This window comes from Oratosquilla oratoria, chromosome 20, assembly GCF_046742065.1.
Source record: "Oratosquilla oratoria isolate Oo_2021 chromosome 20, ASM4674206v1, whole genome shotgun sequence".
Lineage (NCBI taxonomy): Eukaryota > Metazoa > Arthropoda > Malacostraca > Stomatopoda > Squillidae > Oratosquilla > Oratosquilla oratoria.
Window position 1 is genome coordinate 20,714,107 of NC_134796.1, and position 21,210 is coordinate 20,735,316.

Sequence of the window (21,210 nt, forward strand, 5' to 3'; positions counted from 1 at the left end):
TTTTTGGGCTTTTATGGATCTGGAAAAAGCTTTTAACAGGGTAGACAGGAAGGCACTGTGGTAGGTACTGCAAATATACAGAATAGGAGGAAAGCTTCTAGGAGCTGTCAAGAGTTATTACAAGAGTAGTAGAGCATGTGTCAGGATTAGAAATGGAGAGAGTGAGTGGTTCAAGGTAAAGGTGGGACTTCATCAGGGATGTGTTATGTCGCCCTGGCTGTTCAACTTATACATGGATGGGGTGGTGTGAGAGGTAAATGCAAGGGTGGTGGGTCAGGGATTGGAGATATTTATAGAAAATGGAGAAAAGTGGGAAGTGAGCCAGCTGTTGTTTGCAGATGACACTGTACTTGTAGCAAGATCAGAGGAGGGATTGAAGAAGTTGGTGACAGAGTTTGGGAGAGTTTGTGAAAGAAAGTTGAAGATAAATGTGGGTAAAAGTAAGGTGATAAGATGTACAAGGGGTGGAAGTGGCAGTAGACAGGAAGTGAACATTAAGAGAGAGCAACTGGAGGAAGTGGATAGTAGTAGATACTTGGGTGCAAATGTGGCAGGAAAGGGTGGAGTGTAGGTGGAGGTAGAATGTAGATTGAGAGTAGCGAGTAGATACCTTGATGGATTAAAAAATGTAATGAGGAATATACATTTGGGAATGGATGTTAAGAGGAGATTGAAGGAGTGATTGTGCCAACAGCACTGTATGGGGCAGAAACATGGAACATATGAGAGGAAGAGAAGGAGTTTAAATGTGTTTGAGATGAGGTGTCTGAGATGTATGATAGGGGTTACTAGGCTGGATAGAGTGAGAAATGAGGAGGTGAGGAGGAGAACGGGTGGTAAGGGAGTTGGGAGATAGGGTGGATGAAAGAGTATTAGGGGTGGTTTGGACACACGGAAAGAATGAGTGAAGAAAGACTAGTAAAAGAGGTATCGAAGGCAGATGTGGAGGGAATGAACATGATGGGGTGACCTAGGATGAGATGGATGGATGGGGTGAAGGGGGCTTTGGGGAAGAGGGGAATGTCTGTTGAGGAAAGACAGGAGAGGACAGAAGACAGGGGTGAATGGAGAATGGTTGTATATGGATGATGCTGTGATGCATGAGGTGGAATGGATGGGGGGTGAGGTAGTATGTGTGAGAAAAATTTGATGCAGCCCAAAGGAATTTCTCTCCATCTTGTCCTTTTCTATATAAGGGGATGGAGAGGGGGGGTCGCCGATTTAATGAAGCAGCCTTGCTATGGATGTGCTGTGTCTTGCAACACTGCCTCTGACCCAAGGCAGTGGACAAGATGCAGGGATGACCCATCATCCAGTAGCTGCCAAGATAAGAGAGAGGGTGGAGGGGAGTGGAGTGTATTTAGGGATGGAATGGGTGGGAATGGTTTTTATGCCTTTTTCTTTTTGGCTACCTCCCTTGTACATACATACATATACCAAGGCTTTTTCCCCCTTACAAGGGGGGTAGCCAAAAAGAAAAAGGCATAAAATCATTCCCACCCATTCCATCCCTGAATACACTCCACACCCCTCTACCCTCCCTCTTTTCTTAGCACCTCCTGAATGACGGGTCATCCCTGCACCTTGTCCACTGCCCTGGGTCAGAAGCAGTGTCGCAAGACACAGCACATCCACAGCAAGGCCGCTTCATTAAATCGGCGACCCCCCCTCTCCATCCCCCCATCGCATAAAATGAGAGGACCGGGAGAAATCCCTTTGGGCTGCGTCAAATTTTGCTCACACATACTACCTCACCCCCCATCCCCCTGCCCATTCCACCTCATGCAATCACAACATCATCCATATACAACCATCCTCCATTCACCCCTGTCTTCTGTCCTCTCCCGTCCTTCCTCAACAGACATTCCCCTCTTCCCCAAAGCCCCCTTCACCCCATCCATCCACCTCATCCTAGGACGTCCCCTCATGTTCACTCCCTCCACATCTGCCTTCCATAACACTTTTACTAGTCTTTCTTCACTCATTCTTTCCATGTGTCCAAACCATCCTAATACTCTTTGATCAACCCTATCTCCCAACCCCCTTTACCCCCCCGTTCTCCTCTTCACCTCCTCATTTCTCACTTTATCCAGCCTAGTAACCCCCATCATACTTCTCAGACACCTCATCTCAAACACATTCAAACTCCTTCTCTCTTCTTCTCTTATGTTCCATGTTTCTGCCCCATACAGTGCTGTTGGCACAATCACTCCTTCATATAGTCTACTCTTAGCATCCATTCCCAAATGTATTCCTCATTACACTTTTTAATCCACCAAGGCATTTACTCACTTCTCTCAATCTACATTCTACCTCCACCTTCACTCCACCTTTTCCTGCCACATTTGCACCCAAGTATCTAAAACTATCCACCTCCTCCAGTCGCTCTCCCTTAATGCTCACTTCCAGACTACTGCCACTTTCACCCCTTGTACATCTCATCACCTTACTTTTACCCACATTTATCTTTAGCTTTCTTCTATCACACACTCTCCCAAACTCTGTCACCAACTTCCTCAATCCCTCCTCTAATCCTGCCACAACCACAGTGTCGTCTGCAAACAACAGCTGGCTCACCTCCCACTTTTCTCCATTTTCTTTAACCATCTCCAATCCCTGACACACTACCCTTGTATTTACCTCTCACACTACCCCATCCATGTATAAGTTGAACAGCCAGGGCGACATAACGCATCCTTGACGAATTCCCACCTTTACCTCGAACCACTCACTCTCTCCATTTCTAATCCTGACACAAGCTCTACTACTCTCATAAAAACTCTTGACAGCTCCTAGAAGCTTTCCTCCTATCCCGTATATCCTCAAAACCTCCCACAGTGCCTTTCTGTCTACCCTGTCGTAAGCCTTTTCCAGGTCCATCAAGGCCCAAAAAACATCCTTCCCCTTTCCTATAGCTTTCTCACATATCTGTCTTACCACAAAAATCTGATCTACACAACCTCTACCCATCCTAAATCCACACTGTTCCTCACCAATTACTCCCTCTGTTCCTCTCCTAATCCTCTCAATCAAGATCCTCCCATAAGCCTTCCCAACTACACTTAACAAGCTAATCCCTCTGAAACTAGATAGATGAGATCTGAAGAAAAAAATAAATAGAAAATAATTTCCCACACAGAGTGGTAGATATCTGGAACAAATTGAATGAGGCAACAGTGTGTGCAAAAACTATACAAGGATTTAAGAACAAACTAGATGCTGAAAGATACAAAGACGGATCACTACGAGCATAGCTCTCTTCCCATATAATACAACTAGGTAAATACACACTCCAAAGAGCAACTATGAAGATGGCCCCCACACTTTCAGAACTGTCATACAAAGATTGTCAAAACTAGAGTTACCAACCCATGAGAGGTTGGATATGAGAAATACAAGGGGATGTGGAAGGAATCTCTCAAAGGACATTTATAGAAGAGACCTGAAAAAGAACAGCTTTCCCAACAGAGTGGTGGATGTATGGAACAAACTGGATGAAATGATAGTGTGTGCAAAGCCCATACACAAATGTAAGAATAATTTAGACACTGCAAGATACAGAAGCGGGACACCACAAGCGTAGCTTCCCTTCCCATAATATACAACTAGATAAATACACACATATGCATGAAGAGATGATGAAAAAACTCATTGAAACCCTGATATGTCCAAGACTGGAATATCCATCAGTAGTATGGTCCCCACATAGAGTGAAGGATATAAACAAGATTAATAGAGTACAAATGGTAGCAACCAAACTGGTCCCCAGCCTGACAGATAAACCATATAAGGAAAGACATAAAGTATTGGATCTACCAACTTTGAAAGATCGAAGAGAAAGAGGTGACATGATTACAGTGTTCAGGTCACTAAAGAGGATAGATTGCATTGATAGAAGAGATCTGATTAAAGATGGAGAGGCTTTAAGAGGCCATGGAAATAAATTAAGACAGACCACATGTCAAAATGATGTGAAGAAATACAATTTTCCATATAGATGTATAAATATGTGGAATAGCTTAGGTCACTGGTTCCCAAACTGGGGGTAAATTAACCCTTACGGGTAATTTAACAATTTGTCAGGGGTAATGGAGGGATAATAATAAAAGTTAAGAATTCTGAAAATCAAGAAAACATTGTGGTACCTGGCATTAGGATTAATGTTAACTTAGTATTAAAATGTAAAGTTGTAAAGTAAACTTATTATAATTATGTAGTAAAGTTAAACTGAATAACAGTAAACATAAAAAATTAATACACAGTATTAGAAAAAAAGAAATTTACCTAGTTGTATTTTGCAGGAAGGGGAGCTACACTCGTGGTGTCCCGCCTTTGTATCTTGCAGTGTATAGTTTGCTTTTAAACTCATGAATGGTTTTTGCGCACACTATTTCTTTGTCCAGTATGTTCCAAGTATCTACCACTCTATGTGGAAAACTTTTTCTTCAGATCTCTTCTGTAGCTATGTTTTTTTATTTTCTTTCCATGTCCTCTTGTGCTTCTCCTGTCCCAGTTTAACAAGTCCTCTCTATCAAGTATTTCTGTGCCTTTCATGATTCTGTAGATGGTCAGTAGGTCACCTCTCTTCTTTGCTTCAGAGTCGGTAAATCTAGTTTAGCCAATCTCTCCTCATATGACAAGTTTGCGAGTGCAGGTGCCATTTTTGTTGCTGCTCTCTGGATTTTTTCTATTTTCTTTATATTCTTTATGGTACTTGGTGACCACAATGTCACCACATACTCTAGTCTAGGCCTTATCAGTATGACCAATATTTTTTTAATCATTTCGTCCAAATATGTAAATGCCACTTTTATTGATCTTAGCAAGTTGTAGGATTCTCCAACAATTTTGTTTATCTGTTTGTCATAGGACAAGTCGTTTGAGATGATTAAACCCAGATCTTTTTTCTTTATATTCTTTATGGTACTGGGTGACCACAATGTCGCAACATATTCTAGTCTAGGCCTTATCAGTGTGACCAATATTTTTTTAATGATTTCTTCGTCCAAATATGTAAATGCCACTTTTATTGATCTTAGCAAGTTGTAGGATTCTCCAACAATTTTGTTTATCTGTTTGTCATAGGACAAGTCGTTTGAGATGATTACACCCAGATCTTTTTTGGATCCCTCCTTCTTTACCTCCTTGGTTCCAATTTTATGTTGTCCTGATATTCTGTTTTTGCTTTTACCAAAATCCATTATGCTACTCTTCTTAATATTGAAGTCCACCTCCCATTTCTGACTCCAGTTCCATACTTTATTCAGGTCTTCCTGCAGTGATTCACAATCCTCTTCAGTTTTTACTTTCATTAACAGTTTGGCATTGTCTGCAAAGAAGCTCATGTAACATTTCACATCCTCATCCATGTCATTCACATAAATAGCAAACATTATTAGAGCTAGTACAGATCCTTTTGGTACTCCACTGATCACCTCTTTCCAATCTGAATATTTTTCTCCGAGGACTACTCTCATCTTTCTACCAATCAGGAAGTCCTCCAACCATTTTAGTAGGTTCCCTTGTATGCCTCCTATATGTTCGAGTTTTTTAATAATTTTTTGTGTGGTACTTTGTCAACTTGCTGTGGATGTGCTGTGTCTTGCGACGCTGCTTCTGACCCGGGGCGGTGGGCAGGGTGCGGGAATGACCTGTCATCCGGGAGGTGCTCAGATGGGAGGAGGGGTGGGAGGGATGTGGGGTGTATTTGGGGGTGAAATGGGTGGGAGTGTTTTTATGCCTTTCCCTTTTTGGCTACCTCCCTTGGAAGGGGGAAAAAGCCTTGGTATATGTATGTATGTACTTTGTCAAAAGCTTTTTGTAAGTCCAGGAAGGCACAGTCAGCCCATCCATTCCTTTCTTGCACTATGTCTATTAATCTTGAGTAGAAACATATTACTTTTTCATTTAGGAATGTCCCCTGTGGGAGTACAAGGAGAAGGATGCCTAGTCCCAATCCCCGTCCCTTTCTTCTCGCCTCTTACGATCCAAGTGGGAATACTTGGTGGCAGTATTCTTTTCCCCCACCACAGAAAAAGAATACTCAGAGAAATGGTACAGGACAGCAACAAGGGGTTGGGGGACAGCATAACGGAGGGACAGTCGTAGTATAAAAGTGTCATCATTTCTCTATGAACAGAGTTTTCCTCTATCATAGACAAAATGATGTGTGGCTCTGGTCCGTAGGGGCGCCCCATATAGACCCTAAAGTATCAACTGCATGCTACTTTGCCACAATAACAAGCAGCCAATACCCCAGTTTGTGGTACATGATCTTCCTTATCTGAACCCAAATTGCCTTGGGTTTATTATATTGTTGTCTTCCAGGTGTTTTACCCATCTATTCTTGATGATTTTCTCACAAATTTTGGCTATAGTGCTTGTTAGTGAGACTGGCCTATAGTTAGTTGGTTCTTACTTGTTTCCTCCTTATATATTGGTACAATGTCAGCATTTTTCCAGTCTTTTGGTATTTTTCCTTCTTTGAGTGAGCAATTTATTATGTTATGTATTTTGTCCGTTAGTTCTTCTTTGCATTCTTTTAGAATCCAATTTGCAATTCCATCCGGGCCATGTGATTTCCTGACGTCAAGGTTTGATAGATGTTCTAATATTTCTTTTTGTACTTTTATTATGTTGCTCATGGGGGGAGATTGCCTTTCATTACCTTCGTTCCAATATTGTGTTTTCTCTCTAGTGAAGACAGAATTAAAGTGATTTTTCATGATTTCGGCCATTTCTAAATCTTCTGTGTATTCTATATTTCCTTGGCATAGTTTCACCATTTCTTGCTTGTTTTTAAGTTTACCATTCACATATCGATAGAATAGTTTGGGTTGCTCTTTGCATTTATCTATAATATCCTTTTCATGGTTCCTTTTTTCCTCTCTTCTCACTTTAACATACTCATTTCTATACTTTATATAGACTTACCATTTTCCAGATTTTTTATCTTTTCTCCACTTTTTCCAAGCTCTGTCCCTTCTGTCTTTTGCCTCAGTGCATCTTTTGTTGAACCAGCATTTAATGTACACTCTCTCTTGCTTCTGTCTTGGTACGTGCTTATTTACCCCTTCATTGTAATTATCCATCAAGACATTCCATTTCTCTTCCATGTAAAATTTTTCCCAGTTTGCATTCTGGAAGAATTTCTTTAGTTTTGCAAAGTCCGTTTTGTTGTACATCAATCTTCCTTTCCTATGCTTTTCATTTCTCTCCATGTATATTTCTTCCTTTAGTTCAGTTTCAATGAGTATATGGTCACTCTTTCCAATTGGTGTCTTGTATTGGATTTTATCCACAATTTCAGGTTCTGTTGTAAAAATTAAATCTAGTTTCGATGGCTCTTCGTTGTTTCTGTATCTGGTGTTTTCACTGACCCACTGAGTCATTGTGTATTCCATGGTCATATCTAGTAGTACATTACCCCACAAGTTGTCTCCTCCTCGCACTGTCATGTTCTCCCAACAAACTTGTTTGCAATTGAAGTCCCCCATAATTACCAGATTACCCCCTCCCATTAGTATCTCGTTTAATGATTGCCTTGTATCCTCTAACATTTTCGTTTGTGCATTCTCTTTCCAAGCGTTTGTTTTTGGGGGCACACAAGTCACCACAAACTTTCTACTTTTCATGTTCTTTTCTTCGACTTTTATCATGATTAGTTCTACATTACCTTTGCCCTCCGCTATTTTTTTCATATTCAAGTTTTTTTTTGGCCAAGAACATGATTCCTCCTCCCTGTTTCTTGTCTCTCTTTTTAATCCAGTAATTATATAGTCCATTTCCAACATCGATGGATGGTATTTCGCCCCTTAGTTTAGTCTCCACAATTCCCATTATGTCTGGCTTTTCTTCTAGTAGGTAATCATTAAGTTCGTTCAGTCCTGGAATTAATCTGTCGATGTTGGTATAGGCCACTTTCAATTTTCTTCTCTCCAGTGGAATTCCTTGCTTTCTGTCTCCGTTCTTTTCGCGTTTTTTCCTTTTGCTTCATCTCTTAGTGTCTTTTGTTTTTCTAATTCCTCAGTACTCATTTCCCTTTTTATTCATATCTTATTGTATTTTTCACTCCTTGCCAAGTTAACTACTTTTTCAAATATGTCTTCTACTGCCATTTGTGATCTTAGTTTTATCTTTAGGGGTCAGTTTCTATCCTTAGAATAGCGACCGATCCTATATGTTTCTTCAAAGCCTTTACCTACATCTTGCGCTCCCTCATGAACTTCTTTTAAGATTTCTGTTGCCATCTCCTTTTCTTCTTTTTCTCTCATGAATCTCATCAAACCATGTTTTTCTTTTAGCCCATATACCACAATACATTTTTTCCTATCCACTGTGTCCCTGCCCCAATTTGCTTTTTCATTAATTACTTGGATAATTGTGTCTTTTGCATTATCCTGCATTTGTTGTTGGATTATTTCTTTGAAAGCAGTTTCTGTATTTTCAATGTTTTCCTTCCATTTCTTAATCTTTTGGATACTTTCCTCACCTAAGTTCTCTTCGATTTTTTCAGTTATTTCCTGTGTTTTGTTATTTACATCTGTTTTTAAGTTTTCACTATTGGTAGTATAATTAATTCACTTCTTTTCATTATCACTCTTCAGCTCTCTTATTTCCTTTTTCAATCCCTTAATGTCGTTTCTCAGGTCAGAGATATCAACGTTTGCTTGCGCTAGGCAGTCCATTAATCCAACAATTTCGTTTCTTAATTCCATAATTTCGTTCTCCCACCATATCCTATTCTTGCTCATTTCCCACTCTATCTCTAAGGTACAACTTAGACTCCTGCTTTCATACTTATTAAATCCAGAAAAAGCATCTTTGTGATGGTCCCGAGTCGTGGTCGGTGTGATGAAATGTTTGTTTATATCGGGGTTCGTCATGTCGTTACCAAGTGGCTCTGCTTTACAGTTTCCTTTCGAGTCGGACTTTTCGTTATTTTCCTTCATTTTTGCGAATTATTCCTACAATTAACTAACACTGCGGAGATATCATTACGGACACTCACGATTTCTCCTCTCCCCTACAATACAAACCAGGTTTCCTTTTTCGTCGTTTATCCTCTTCTTTGGGGCCCAGCGACGACAAAGGTGTTCATACTCTGCATCCTCGTCTTATTGATGATAAGAGTAAATTCCACAGCTATTTCAGAATGAACAAAGGAACATTTGAGAAAATACTATCCAAAATTGAGGATGACCTGAAATGTACCAGAAGATGCTGCACTTCCTGGCATTGATGTGCTTGCACCATACGTTATAGTTGGAGATGAGGCTTTCCCGCTGAAGAGAAATTTGATGAGACCCTACCCAGGTTCACAGACTGAACATAATGTAGAGAAAAGGATTTTTGATCATAGATTATCTAGAGCCAGGAGGATAGTTGAGTGCACATTTGGTATTCTAGTGCAAACCTTCAGAATATATTTAAGGAAACTTAAAGCTATGCCTTCTAACGCTAATGCAATCATTACAACAACATGCATACTTCACAATCTGATACACCCAAATGCTGTTGCATTACCAGATACTGTTGTCATGCCTCCATCAAACACAGTACGTCCAATGAGAGGAAGAGGGGGAAATGCTACAAGGGAGGCTTTTGGCATAAGAGAAACACTGAAAGATTGTTTCAGCTCCCCAGCTGGTTCAATGCCTTGGCAAAATGATAAAATATAAGTAGACAAACAAACTTGTGTAGGAATATTTGTTGAGTGAGCTAAGGAGATGCATTTCCGCAGTGGATAATAGGCTGTTATTACACATATGGAATTTCTTTCTTCGGTTAATAATGTGTATTTTTTTTTTTCTCTCAGTACCTTGGCAATATGATAAGTATGCAAACATTATTGTATAGGAAAATTGTTTAGTGAGGATAGGAAATGCATTTCCACAGTGGACATTAGGCAATTGTATGGAATTTCTTACCTTCACAACCCAGCTGCCTGCTTATTTCAACAGAGCTTCTTTTCGCCACATTATCACTGTAGTGCAGCAAAGTCAGGTCATACAGCTCTGATTTACCTTTTGACTAATTCCATTAGCATTTCATCTGAATCCACAAAATTAAAGTAAGTTTTGTAGGTTATATTTTATTCAGTTGGTGCTTATATGTATCCTAGCTGTACGCATTGTCATTGTATCAGTGATAAATAAAAAGAAAACGTATTTTTATCATTTATCTAACTTTCTCATGATCCCATTGTGGTGTTTTCTTTGGATTATCCATGGTTTGGTAGGACAGAAGGTAACACTACTTGCTTATATAAAGACTGAATCTCGACTGGAGTGGAGTAGGAGGAGCAGGACCATGGCAACTGAGTTCACACTGGCGCTCACGGTCCGCTCTCGCTCCAGTAAAAATATTTTTTGACGGAACCGTCACCAGAGCGAAACCGGAGCAAGAGCAGAGCGAGAGCGCCAGTGTGAATGCTTCCACTGAAATTAATTGGACCGGACCGAGAGCGGAGCGGGAGCAGAGCACGACTGGACCGATAGTGTGAATCAAGCCTTACTGAATGATGACCACCCCCTACCTCTTTTACCTCCTCCCTCTTTCATTTCCCCCACTTTGTGTGTATGTGTGTCTATCTCTCTCTTTTAATGTTTTATTACTTTTGTACACAGGCAAATCTACCCATAAAGGTGACTCCCCCACGCCCATATGTGGTGTGGGCTGCCTGGCTCTTCCTCATCGCTTGTGCCACTTGGCTGTTTGTCACCTCAACACTCTTCTCACACCTAACTGAAGCGGTTCTCAACAACTGGAGGGAAGCTGAAGCACAACATGACCATCAAGATTGAAGATATCTTTCATTTTCATTGTGTACTTTTAAAAATTTTGCCCTAATGACTTGTTTTGCACATGCCAGGCAACTTTATACAGCTGAAGGAAGAACCCTGTGTTCAAGGGGTTAATTCCATCTAACCTCATCAGCTTATTGATTCCCTCTTCAGATTTTGTTCAAATTGGCATCAGAATATTTTATTTGGCAGATGAATAGAAGCTAGGCTGAAGAAATTTATCATATATATCTTGTCAGTTGTTAAAACCATAAATTATGACTTTCAATGAATATATGTTTGTGTGTGTTTTTCCTGGAGGTGCTGAGATGGGGGGGAGGGGGAGGGGAGTGGAATATATGGGAAATGAAATGGGTAGGAGTTATTTCTATGCCTTTTTCTTTTTGTAACACAGAAGGAAATCAGTGACCAAATAAAAAACCTTGGATGTCAGAAAATCACATGGTCCGGATGGAATTGCAAATTGGATACTGAAAGAATGCATAGAGGAGTTAACAGACAAAATATACAATATAATTAAATACTCAAAGAAGGAAAGGTACAGACTGGTCTCCCTAACAAGCACAGTAGCAAAAATATGTGAAAATATTATCAAAAATAGATGGGTTAAACATCTGGAAGAAAAAACTACACTGAATCCAAATCAATTTGGATTTAGACAAGGAAGATCATGTACAACAAACCTGATCTGCTTCTATTTGAGACAAATAGAAATAATACAAAAGAGGGATGGATGGGCAGACTGTGCCCCTCCTAGACCTACAAAAAGCATTTGATAAGGTACCACATCAGAAACTAATAAGAAAAATAGAATCAATAGGTGGCATCAGAGGAAAATTATTGGAATGGATGGAAGACTTCCTGACTGGGAGAAAAACGAGGGTAGTAATTAGAGATGAATATTGGAATTGGGAAGAAATGACAAGTGGTGTCCCGCAAGGTTCAGTACTGGCTCCAATCATGTTTGCCATATATATAAATGACATGGATAAAGGAGTAGAGTGTTATATGAATTTCTTCACAGAAGACACAAAAATACTAAAAATAAGAACAGAGGAGGATTGCAAATCATTACATTTAGACCTGGACAAAATCTGGAAATGGACTCAAAAGTGGGAAGTGAACAGAATATCAGGAAGTTATAAAATTAGGGAAGAAGTCAGAAAAGTGAACTCGGAAAGAGACCTTGGAGTAATAATCTGGAAAGACATGACACCGGACAAACATATTAATAAAGTAGTCGGAGAAACCTTCAACCTATAAAGGTCAATGAAAGTGGCATTTGACTACTTGGATGAGGAAATATTGAAAAAATATTAATTACACTAATAAGACCAAAACTGGATTATGCAGCAACATTATGGACATCCAGTACTAAAAAGAATATAAAGAAAATAGAAAGAATACAATGAGCAACAACAAAGTTGGCACCAACTCTTTCCAAATTAACATACGAACAAAGATTGTCCAAATTGAAATTACCAACTCTGGAACAAAGAAGAAAAAGAGGAGATCTGCTGACTATAGAATCATGAAAGGAATGGAAATTCTAGATAGGAATGATTTACTGAAATGAGGCAATGGAAAAACAAGAGGACATGAAAAGAAACTCAAAAAGGATAACAATAGAAGAGATCTGAAAAAGAATAGCTTCCCACACAGAGTACTGGATACCTGGAATAGTCTAGATAAAGAAACAGTGTGCAAACACTATTCAAGATTTTAAGATAAAACTTGATGCTGAAAGAAACAAAGACGGGTCACCACGAGCATAGCTCCCTTTCCGTATAATACAACTAGGTAAATATACAACTAACTGAAAGAAGAAGAAAAAAAACATGCTACTTCAGCATAACCTGCCACCTGTAGAGCACACCCACATTCAGATTGCAAAACAGGCACTTCATTACTGTCTGCCAAGCACCCCAATCCTTCAGATCACTTTAAACATTAGTCCTACAGAAAAATCCCTCCCTGGATGAAAAAGAGCCACATTAACGTGATTCCATTCAGCATTAGAACATTACCATTACTTCACCTTGCTGGAGCCAATGACAAGTACTGGCATGTGGTGGTCCTGCAAGATGGCACTGGAGCTGCCCATTTTTTAAAACCTCTCAACCTCACATCAGTAGGTGCAGCCCTGAGGGGCTGACACTCTGGCTCTAGACTGGGTCCTGGATCTCTCTATATCAACTTCAACTATATTTATTATATCTTTTCACTCCTGTAGAGCTGACAACCAGTGACTGCTCCCATCCTCCTACTACTTTCAGCTGGTGACATGGAAATAGTCCCACACCAATACAACACAGAAAACAATCCAAAGTTTCTTCACAGAGAGATCTGCAGAAGGGTCTGAGGACCAATGCCAGCCACAGTTGGGCTGCAAATTTTTTACTGAGTGACACTTGAGGCTACTATTATTATTGTATCAGGTAACTTTGGTGTTTACCTGTTATATGGAAGAGAATGATTCCTTTGTTTATTGTGTAAATCTGTCATCCTAATAAAACCCAAATGGCCTATTTATATTCATTTCATCATTACTTGTTTGTGCTAACTCAGATGTATGTTTTTTTATTTAGTTATAGAATGGAATCTAATGAATGTAAGCATATATCAACTGAAAGTTGTCACCTTTATTCTATGTGCTTGGATTGTTGGGGCAGGTAACAGTCACTGCTGGGAATTGGAAGGAATTGCAGGACTCAAACCCACAACAAGGAAAATATGAAAGTTTTAAAAAATGTGAAAGAACATTATTTCTGGTCATTTCTGGTACAGTTGTATGTACTTGCTCTTGGTTTCCAGTATACAAATAAGAAGTTTGATATGACATGTTGCCTAGGTAAATATTTTGTATTCATGGTAACTGTGGAATAGAGGCAACTGAATTTGTTAAAGATGTACATCAATTAAATATAGCAATAATATCTAATAAAATACATAAACTTGATTAGAGCTTTTCATGATCCTAAGGGAATATGGATTGAGGATAAATTTCTGTTCTTTATGAAGTATTTTTTACTTTACCTCATTCAAATTTTGATGCTGGTGAGTTAATTCATGCCCATCTAGAACTCAATCATTGCCCCTCCCATTTTAGCATCTTGTGGATGAAGGGTTATCCCTGTTTCCTGGTACACCATTTAGGTTGAAGGCAATGCGGAGAAACGTCTCCACAGAAGGGCCCAACAGCCAGAGCTGGTTTATCCCTACTGTATCACTATATGGAGGCCTCCCTCCCTTCATCCACTTCAAAAATCTATGGAGGAGATACAAAGAAAATCCCTTCAGGCTGTGATAGGTACCTGTATGTGATCTTGCAAGGAGACCAAAGATTCCCATTTTCAAAATCTGTTTACCTCCTTGCCTCTATTAGTAACTGCAGCCTTGAGGGTTTGACACTCAATCTCTGGACCAGCCCCAAGCTATCTCTAACAACTTCAAATCTATGTCTCACACATGTAGTGCTGACCATTGATAGCTACCCTCACCTACTGCTTTCAGATGGTGGTACAAATAAATCCTACACTTATATACCAATGGAATTTTCCACCTTACAAGGGAGGTAGCCAAAGTTAAAGGCATAAGTCCCATCCATTTCGTCCTCACATACTCCACTCCCATTCACCACCCCTTCCTCCCTCTTTTCTCAGCTCCTGGATGATGGGTCATTTCTGCATCTCACCCACTATCCTGGATCAGAAGCAATGTAGCCAGACACAGTATGGTAAAGTGGTACCGAAGGTGAGGCTAAATACAACCACAGGGGCTCTGTGTTTCCTTTATTTGTAATTATGATTGTGGTGGAACTGAATAGTTATTTGTGAACTAGGGGAGGACGGATTACTTTGTCTGCAGGAGTGAATGCACTGCATTCATGGAGACTGAATTTCATCTCTGGAGGTGCCACATAGAATGAATCAACTCCAACCTGCTGCTTGCTGGGCCACTTGGGCACCCTGGCCAATTATCTCCCAGTGCAGCAATCACATGACCCAGCCTGCGTAGCATGGGGGCGGAGCCAACATGGCTGGGGGATGCTGCCTGGCAGCTTGGCACTGCGCAACCCACAATGCCAACCAAGGCCCACTTGGGTGGAACGCATGGTGGGACAGAGGGGCAAAACAACTAAGCATGTCAACTCACCACAACCCCTACCCCATCAACAAACAACCAATGCTCCCACCAAAATTAAAGAAAAAAAATTAGCGAGTGAGAAAATTCTGTGCAAGCACGTGGAGAGCCGACAGCTCATGTGAGTAGCCCCCTTAGGACAGCAATCACACCAATGAAAAAACCCTTCACCTGGAACACAGAAAGTGAAAAGTTATGTGGGGGTGGACAATGACACTCGCTCATCCCCCTCAAGGGTATTAGTGCTGTCCTGCTCTCAGCTGATGCTCAGCTCCGTCTTCCTCACCAGTGATGTGGGGAACCAGCTGCATGCCCTCAGCCTGTAGCTCTGTGCTGTTCCAGAAGGTCCTACAATAATTTGAGAAAAAAAGACAACAAATTTACATTCTGTAGATTTAAGCAAAGTAGTTTTACTGTTGCTACTATCAATATTTCAAAATATCATATTGAACTGTATGAAAAAAGACAATCTCCTTCCACTTGCCATGGTGCTCCGCGCCAGTACTCCAGCTCTCAGCTTGCCACAGTACTTTGCACTGGTGGCCTGTTCCTAGTAGACCTGTAAAATTCAACAGCAGCAGAATCCTTGCACAGAGGGGAGTTAGTAGATCACGCCCATAAGAGTGTCCTCTGTATACAATATTATCATAAATATCAACAACAACTATGAAGGTAGAGTCAGAAATATCCAGTGATGGTAGGTTTGAGTTCCTTCTCATGTGTGAGAAATGCCCTTGCATTCATATTTTTGCACACAGGTTACTTAACTTTTGATTAATGTTAATGGTACATTTAGAATCACTACCCATGAAGTAGGTATACATGCATACATACATATACCAAAGGCTTTTTCCCCCTTACATGGAGAGTAGCCAAAAAGAAAAAGGCGTAGAAACCACTCCCACCCATTCCATTCCCCACACACTCCACTCCCCTCCAGATCCATAAAAGCCCAAAAAACATCCTTACCTTTTCCTATAGCTTTCTCACATATCTGTCTTACCACAAAAATTTGATCTACAAAACCCCTACCTGTCCTAAAACCACACTGTTCCTCACCAATTACTTCCTCTATTCCTCTCCTAATCCTCTCAATCAAGACCCTCCCATAAGCTTTCCCAACTACACTCAACAAACTGATCCCTCTGAAACTACTACACTCACACCAGTCCCCCATTTCCTTGTAAAGCAGAACTATACAGGCACTCCTCCAGTCCTCCGGCACTCTACCCTCTCTTAAACAAACATTAAATAACCTCACCAGCCAGTCCATCATAACTGTACCTCCTTTCTTCAGACATTCTGCATGGCATCCATCCAACCCAGGTGCCTTACCTGCTCTAATCATTTTAATTGCTGCTTTCACTTCATCTTTCCCTATTTCTCCTCCATTTTCCTCAATCATCACTCTCATTTTCTTAGCGCTTCCCACTGCAACTACCTTTCCTTCCCTATCCTCCTTCACATTTAGCAACTCCCTAAAATACTCTGCCCACCTTCCTCTCACTGCCTTTTCTTCCATTATCATCTCTCCATCTGTACCTTTTACTTTTTCTTCTCTACCTGATTCGCCCCCTCTTCCTCTTTTAATTTCTTTCCAAAACATCTTTGTATTACTTTCAAAATTTTCTGTCATACTCTTTCCCCATTTTACATCTGCTCTCCTCTTTGTTTCCTTTATCTTATGCTTAACTTCCCTTCTCTTAACTTTGTACCTCTCATACGATTCCCCCGTCCTAATTTGTAGCCAATCTATGAAAGCCTGCTTCTTTGCTTCCTCATCCCACCACTCACTACTCTTCCTTCTATTTCCTCCTGCCCTCCTTGTTCCACACACCATCTTTGCACACCTTATGACTCCCTTCTTGAACCATCCCCATTCCTCCTCCACTCCTAGTTCTACTCTATCCTTCACTCCCTCACACTCCTCTCTCAGCTTCTTATACTCATTCTCCTTTTTTTTTCTCTCATTTAAGTAGTTCACTCTAAGTACCTCCCTTCCTTCTGCCCTTTTCCTCTTTCTCCACCTATTCTCCACTCTCAATTTACCTTCCACCAGAAAATTATCTGATATTCCCCCACTCTCTCCCCTTAGAACATGTGCATCCTTAACTCTTCCTACCATACTTCTGGTCACCACTTTATGGTCAATTAACGCTCTATCTGCCACCCTTCCATCCACCACCCTCTCCCATGTGTACTTATGCTTGACTTTCTTCCTATACACTGTATTTGCTCTATCATCAACTCTCAAGACACATCTCCACCATCAATTCTCCACTACGATTTTTACCTGGAACTCCATACTTCCCAATCACTCCGTCTATTGGTTCGTTTCCTACCCTAGTATTAAGGTCTCCCAATACAACTACATTGACATTTCTCCCCAATCCCTCTATGCACTCACTTATATCTAGCCAAAATGCCTCCCTTTCCTCTACGCTCTTCACACTACCAGGCTCATACGCATTTACAAAAACCCACATCTCCCCAGCTTCACCTTCATCTAGTAGGTCTGAGGATCCTTCACGTGTGGGGAACACTCTCCTTCCTCTTTTTCACACACTTGTTTGATCTTGTCTATGTGGACACAGAATTCCTGGGTTAAGCAGATATACTTAATGCAGTAGACAACGTCTCTAACTCTTTTAATCACCCTATAAGGGCCTTGGTACAAAGGCTGGAGCTTCTACACCACCCCTTGCTTGGGCCTGGCGGTGACATATACTTTGTCTCCTAGTGCAATTTGTTTTAATCTTGCCCTTGGTCTCTTTGTGTGTCTGTCGCTGCTTCGAGGAACTTTTGACAAGGCTCGAAGCAAGTATTAGCTATCCCCATGTGTAAGAGGTTCATAGATATAGGTAGTTGGTGAGGATTTCATTCTTATTGGATCGTCTGTTTTGTAAACAACAGTTCGCTCTCAGGGTTATGTTTTTGAACAGGGGTTTGGGGACTCGATTTTATTACCTTATATTTTGCCGATGTATACAATATGTAAACTAAGTGTGCAGTGAATTCGAGATTGCTTGAGTATGTAGTATTGCATGCGGAATTGTAACAGCGGGTCTGATTGGAGGAAGAGAAAAATCAATTGGTTCACAATTGTAAGATCACGCCCTTAGGGGAGGTTCTTAAATATAAAATTAAAGATCATTGGACTAAAGAAATCATGACGTCATTGTAGAACTGACCTGGGACCCAAATTGAGTGTTCTCGAGGGGAATCCCATGATGTACCTGAGAGAATCACGTTGTAGAAGAATTTGTGAAGAAAATCAAGGAAATATCTCCACCATTTCCTCTCTTCTACATATGATAATACTAAGTGCCCTGCAAACATGATTTAGTGGGCCAACATTGGCCCTAGGTTGGCGTATATTAGTAGCAAATGGGCCAACTTAGGGCCAGTGTTGGCCCACTAAATCATGTTTGTAGGGTGGAACTTGACTAAGTCGGATGATCGGAGGCACAGGGCCTTCCGACTAAGACTGTGAGTGACTTATCATATGTAACAAAGACAGTGGTGAAGGGAAAATAGAAAATGAAAGACTTGATAAACGAAAATAAAAGCAGGTAAGACGGCAACAGAGTGGTGACAGACTGCCACAGATGGCGGCAAGCTAGGGACGAAACATATGAAACTCAACGCTACTACCGAAGAGACTGGTAATTGAAATTAGTGCAAAATACTACATCTAAAGGACTTAAGGCAAAATACGGCTATGAGTATACAAGTACATCAATCTACAGGAATACGCAGTGCACGCAACCACATAGTGCACACAACCACCCAGTGTATACAACCACGTAGTGCATGTAGCCATGCAGTGCACACAGCCACGTGCGTGGTGACTACTAGAGGGACTACTACGAGTGAACGAGAGACGACGGGCTAATGAACGAGGGGACTACTAGGAAGACGAGGTTGACGTATGTGTGAGGTATGCGCCGTATGCGTGAGGACGACTACATAGGAAGTAATCGACTCAAATCGACTTTTAACAATTGAAGGCATGACTATAGAAGTTTTACGACATGAATTTGTTACCTTCCAAACATCCCCAAATTTTCAGGGGAAGAAAATATAGTGGGAGTCAATAGGTTTCTCAATCTGATCGACACTTTGTCACTAAAAACATAACACGTGAAAAAGGAAAAAGAAATCTCAAAAGAAAATGTAGATCCTGAGAAGGGTAGGGCTAGACTTATAATAAATTTCCAGCAATAGGTTTCTCAATCTGATCGACACTTTGTCACTAAAAACATAACAAATGAAAAAAGGAAAATAGAAATTTTAAAAGAAAATGTAGATCCTGAGAAGAGTAGGGCTAGACTTATAATAAATTTCCAGCAAATGGAAGATATCAACCAATATGAAGCTTGTAAGAAGGCATTCATTAAACATTTTAAGTCAAAGTGTGATCGGGATCCTATCAGGTCTTTGATTAAGATGATAAAGTAAAAACAATGAATCAAGCACAGAATACTTAGCAAAATTAGATAGTCTAAGGACATGATATCTATGTTGAAGGATTCAGATTGGATAGAAAGATCTAGTGATAAAATAAAAGTTTCTGAGGTTACTAAATTAATAGGATTTGCATTATGATACATATTTTTTATTAAATAACTGCAGAAAATTTGTACAAAGAGTTCAAACAATGGATTTAGGGGAAACTGATTACCTTCAAGGTTATAGTGAAAATATAACAATTAGTCCATATGTGATGACAGTGGAAATGCAACAACAGAAAGAGACTAGGAACTCTAGGAGTGATCACAGAAACAGAGGATCTGAACATAGAGTTAGAAGCACATCAAGGAATGGTAAAATTGAATGTTACAATTGTAATAAATGGGGACAAAACACAAGAATGTTATTATGAAACTATTTGTAGAAAGTGCATATAAGAGGGTCATGATGAGTATCATTGTAGAAACCCACCTTTCTGTTTGTATCACCAGACTCGGAAGCAGAACACAGGATTGTAGAACAATGCCAAATTTTCGTATTTACCCAGAAACAAGAGGAAAACCTTGAGACACTAAATGAAACAACACTACAGATCTAACTATAGAAATACAAATAAATATTACTGTGTTAGGGACAAGAGCGATAGAAGGGTGGAAGACAACACCAACATCAAAGACAATTGTAAACTGACTATAACAATTGGAAGGACTTCTGCAAGACCCCTCATTGCAGGTAGTGTTTTCAATAAACCTATTCAAATATTTATTGATACAGGACATGTCATTAATGTTATAACTAGCAAAGTTTAAAATCAATTGAAACCGGGAGTGAAAATCTTGGAACTAATTCCTTACTCATTGCAAGGAGTAACTGGAAATTAACAAATGGTAATGTTGAATTAGAGGTCATCTTATATAAAAATGAGCATTTGCATATTCCAGTGATAGTAGTAGAAGAATCTGTTTTCTCGGGAGATTTATTGATGGGATTTGCAAATATGAGAAAAGAAAGCATGATCATATGTCCTGCTGAGTTAGGGATCTTAGTGAAAACACAGTTAATCTCATTTTTTAATTAACCAGACTTAGAGCCAGTATCTGTAATAAGAGAATCACTTGAAATAGGGAATGTAACAATGCCTGATTGGATGATAGCAGGGCAGAGCGGTCCAGACTAACGGAAAATAAAGTCTCGTACAGTGAACCCAACTCAGGTGTTCAAGAAATCCCAGAAAGTACTCATTCATCAACTTCAAAAGAGGCTTTGCTAATTGTGGAAGGTGATGTGATAAAGTTGACATTATTACATTCCAGAGCAATTAACAGGGTTGTAGTGCAGTTGAAAGGAGTCACTGTAGACTCTGAAATTTTAACCATCCCAGAATCAATTAGAATGAAAGGTCTGAAATTGGACTCAGGTATTTATAAGACAAGAACATTATAGAAATATTAGTGATTGTAACCCTCACTAACCATCACCAACCATGCACATGATCCACATACATACGAGATAGTACTCGTCTTTAGCGAGACCTCCAAATATTGCAGACCTCACAAATTATTCAATCGCAAAACAACTTGACTCAGCAGTGCAACGTAAAACATGACATTTTCGGGCCATTCCCAACACGAAATGCCTGATATCACCAGACAGATCCATTGAACCCTTTTTCATACCTACCCCAATTACATTACTTGTAAGTTCAATACATACGCCATATCTAGCCACGTCCGCCAATCATATAACTAAACCCCATACAAATGAACTTACACCCATATATATGTTTAAT

At 40.1% G+C, this 21,210-nt stretch overlaps 1 protein-coding gene across 3 annotated transcripts in view; it reads left to right on the top strand.

Moving 5' to 3' along the window:
* Window positions 1-11,924, top strand: part of bug (thioredoxin domain-containing protein bug) — a 33,285-nt gene extending 21,361 nt beyond the window's left edge. For all 3 annotated transcript variants that reach the window (XM_076203675.1, XM_076203678.1, XM_076203677.1), the window contains exon 8: window positions 10,629-11,924. In XM_076203675.1, the coding sequence (XP_076059790.1) occupies window positions 10,629-10,805 (177 nt within the window). In that variant the 3' untranslated portion in view covers window positions 10,806-11,924. The remainder of the gene's footprint in view (window positions 1-10,628) is intronic.
* Window positions 11,925-21,210: the final 9,286 nt, after the last annotated feature.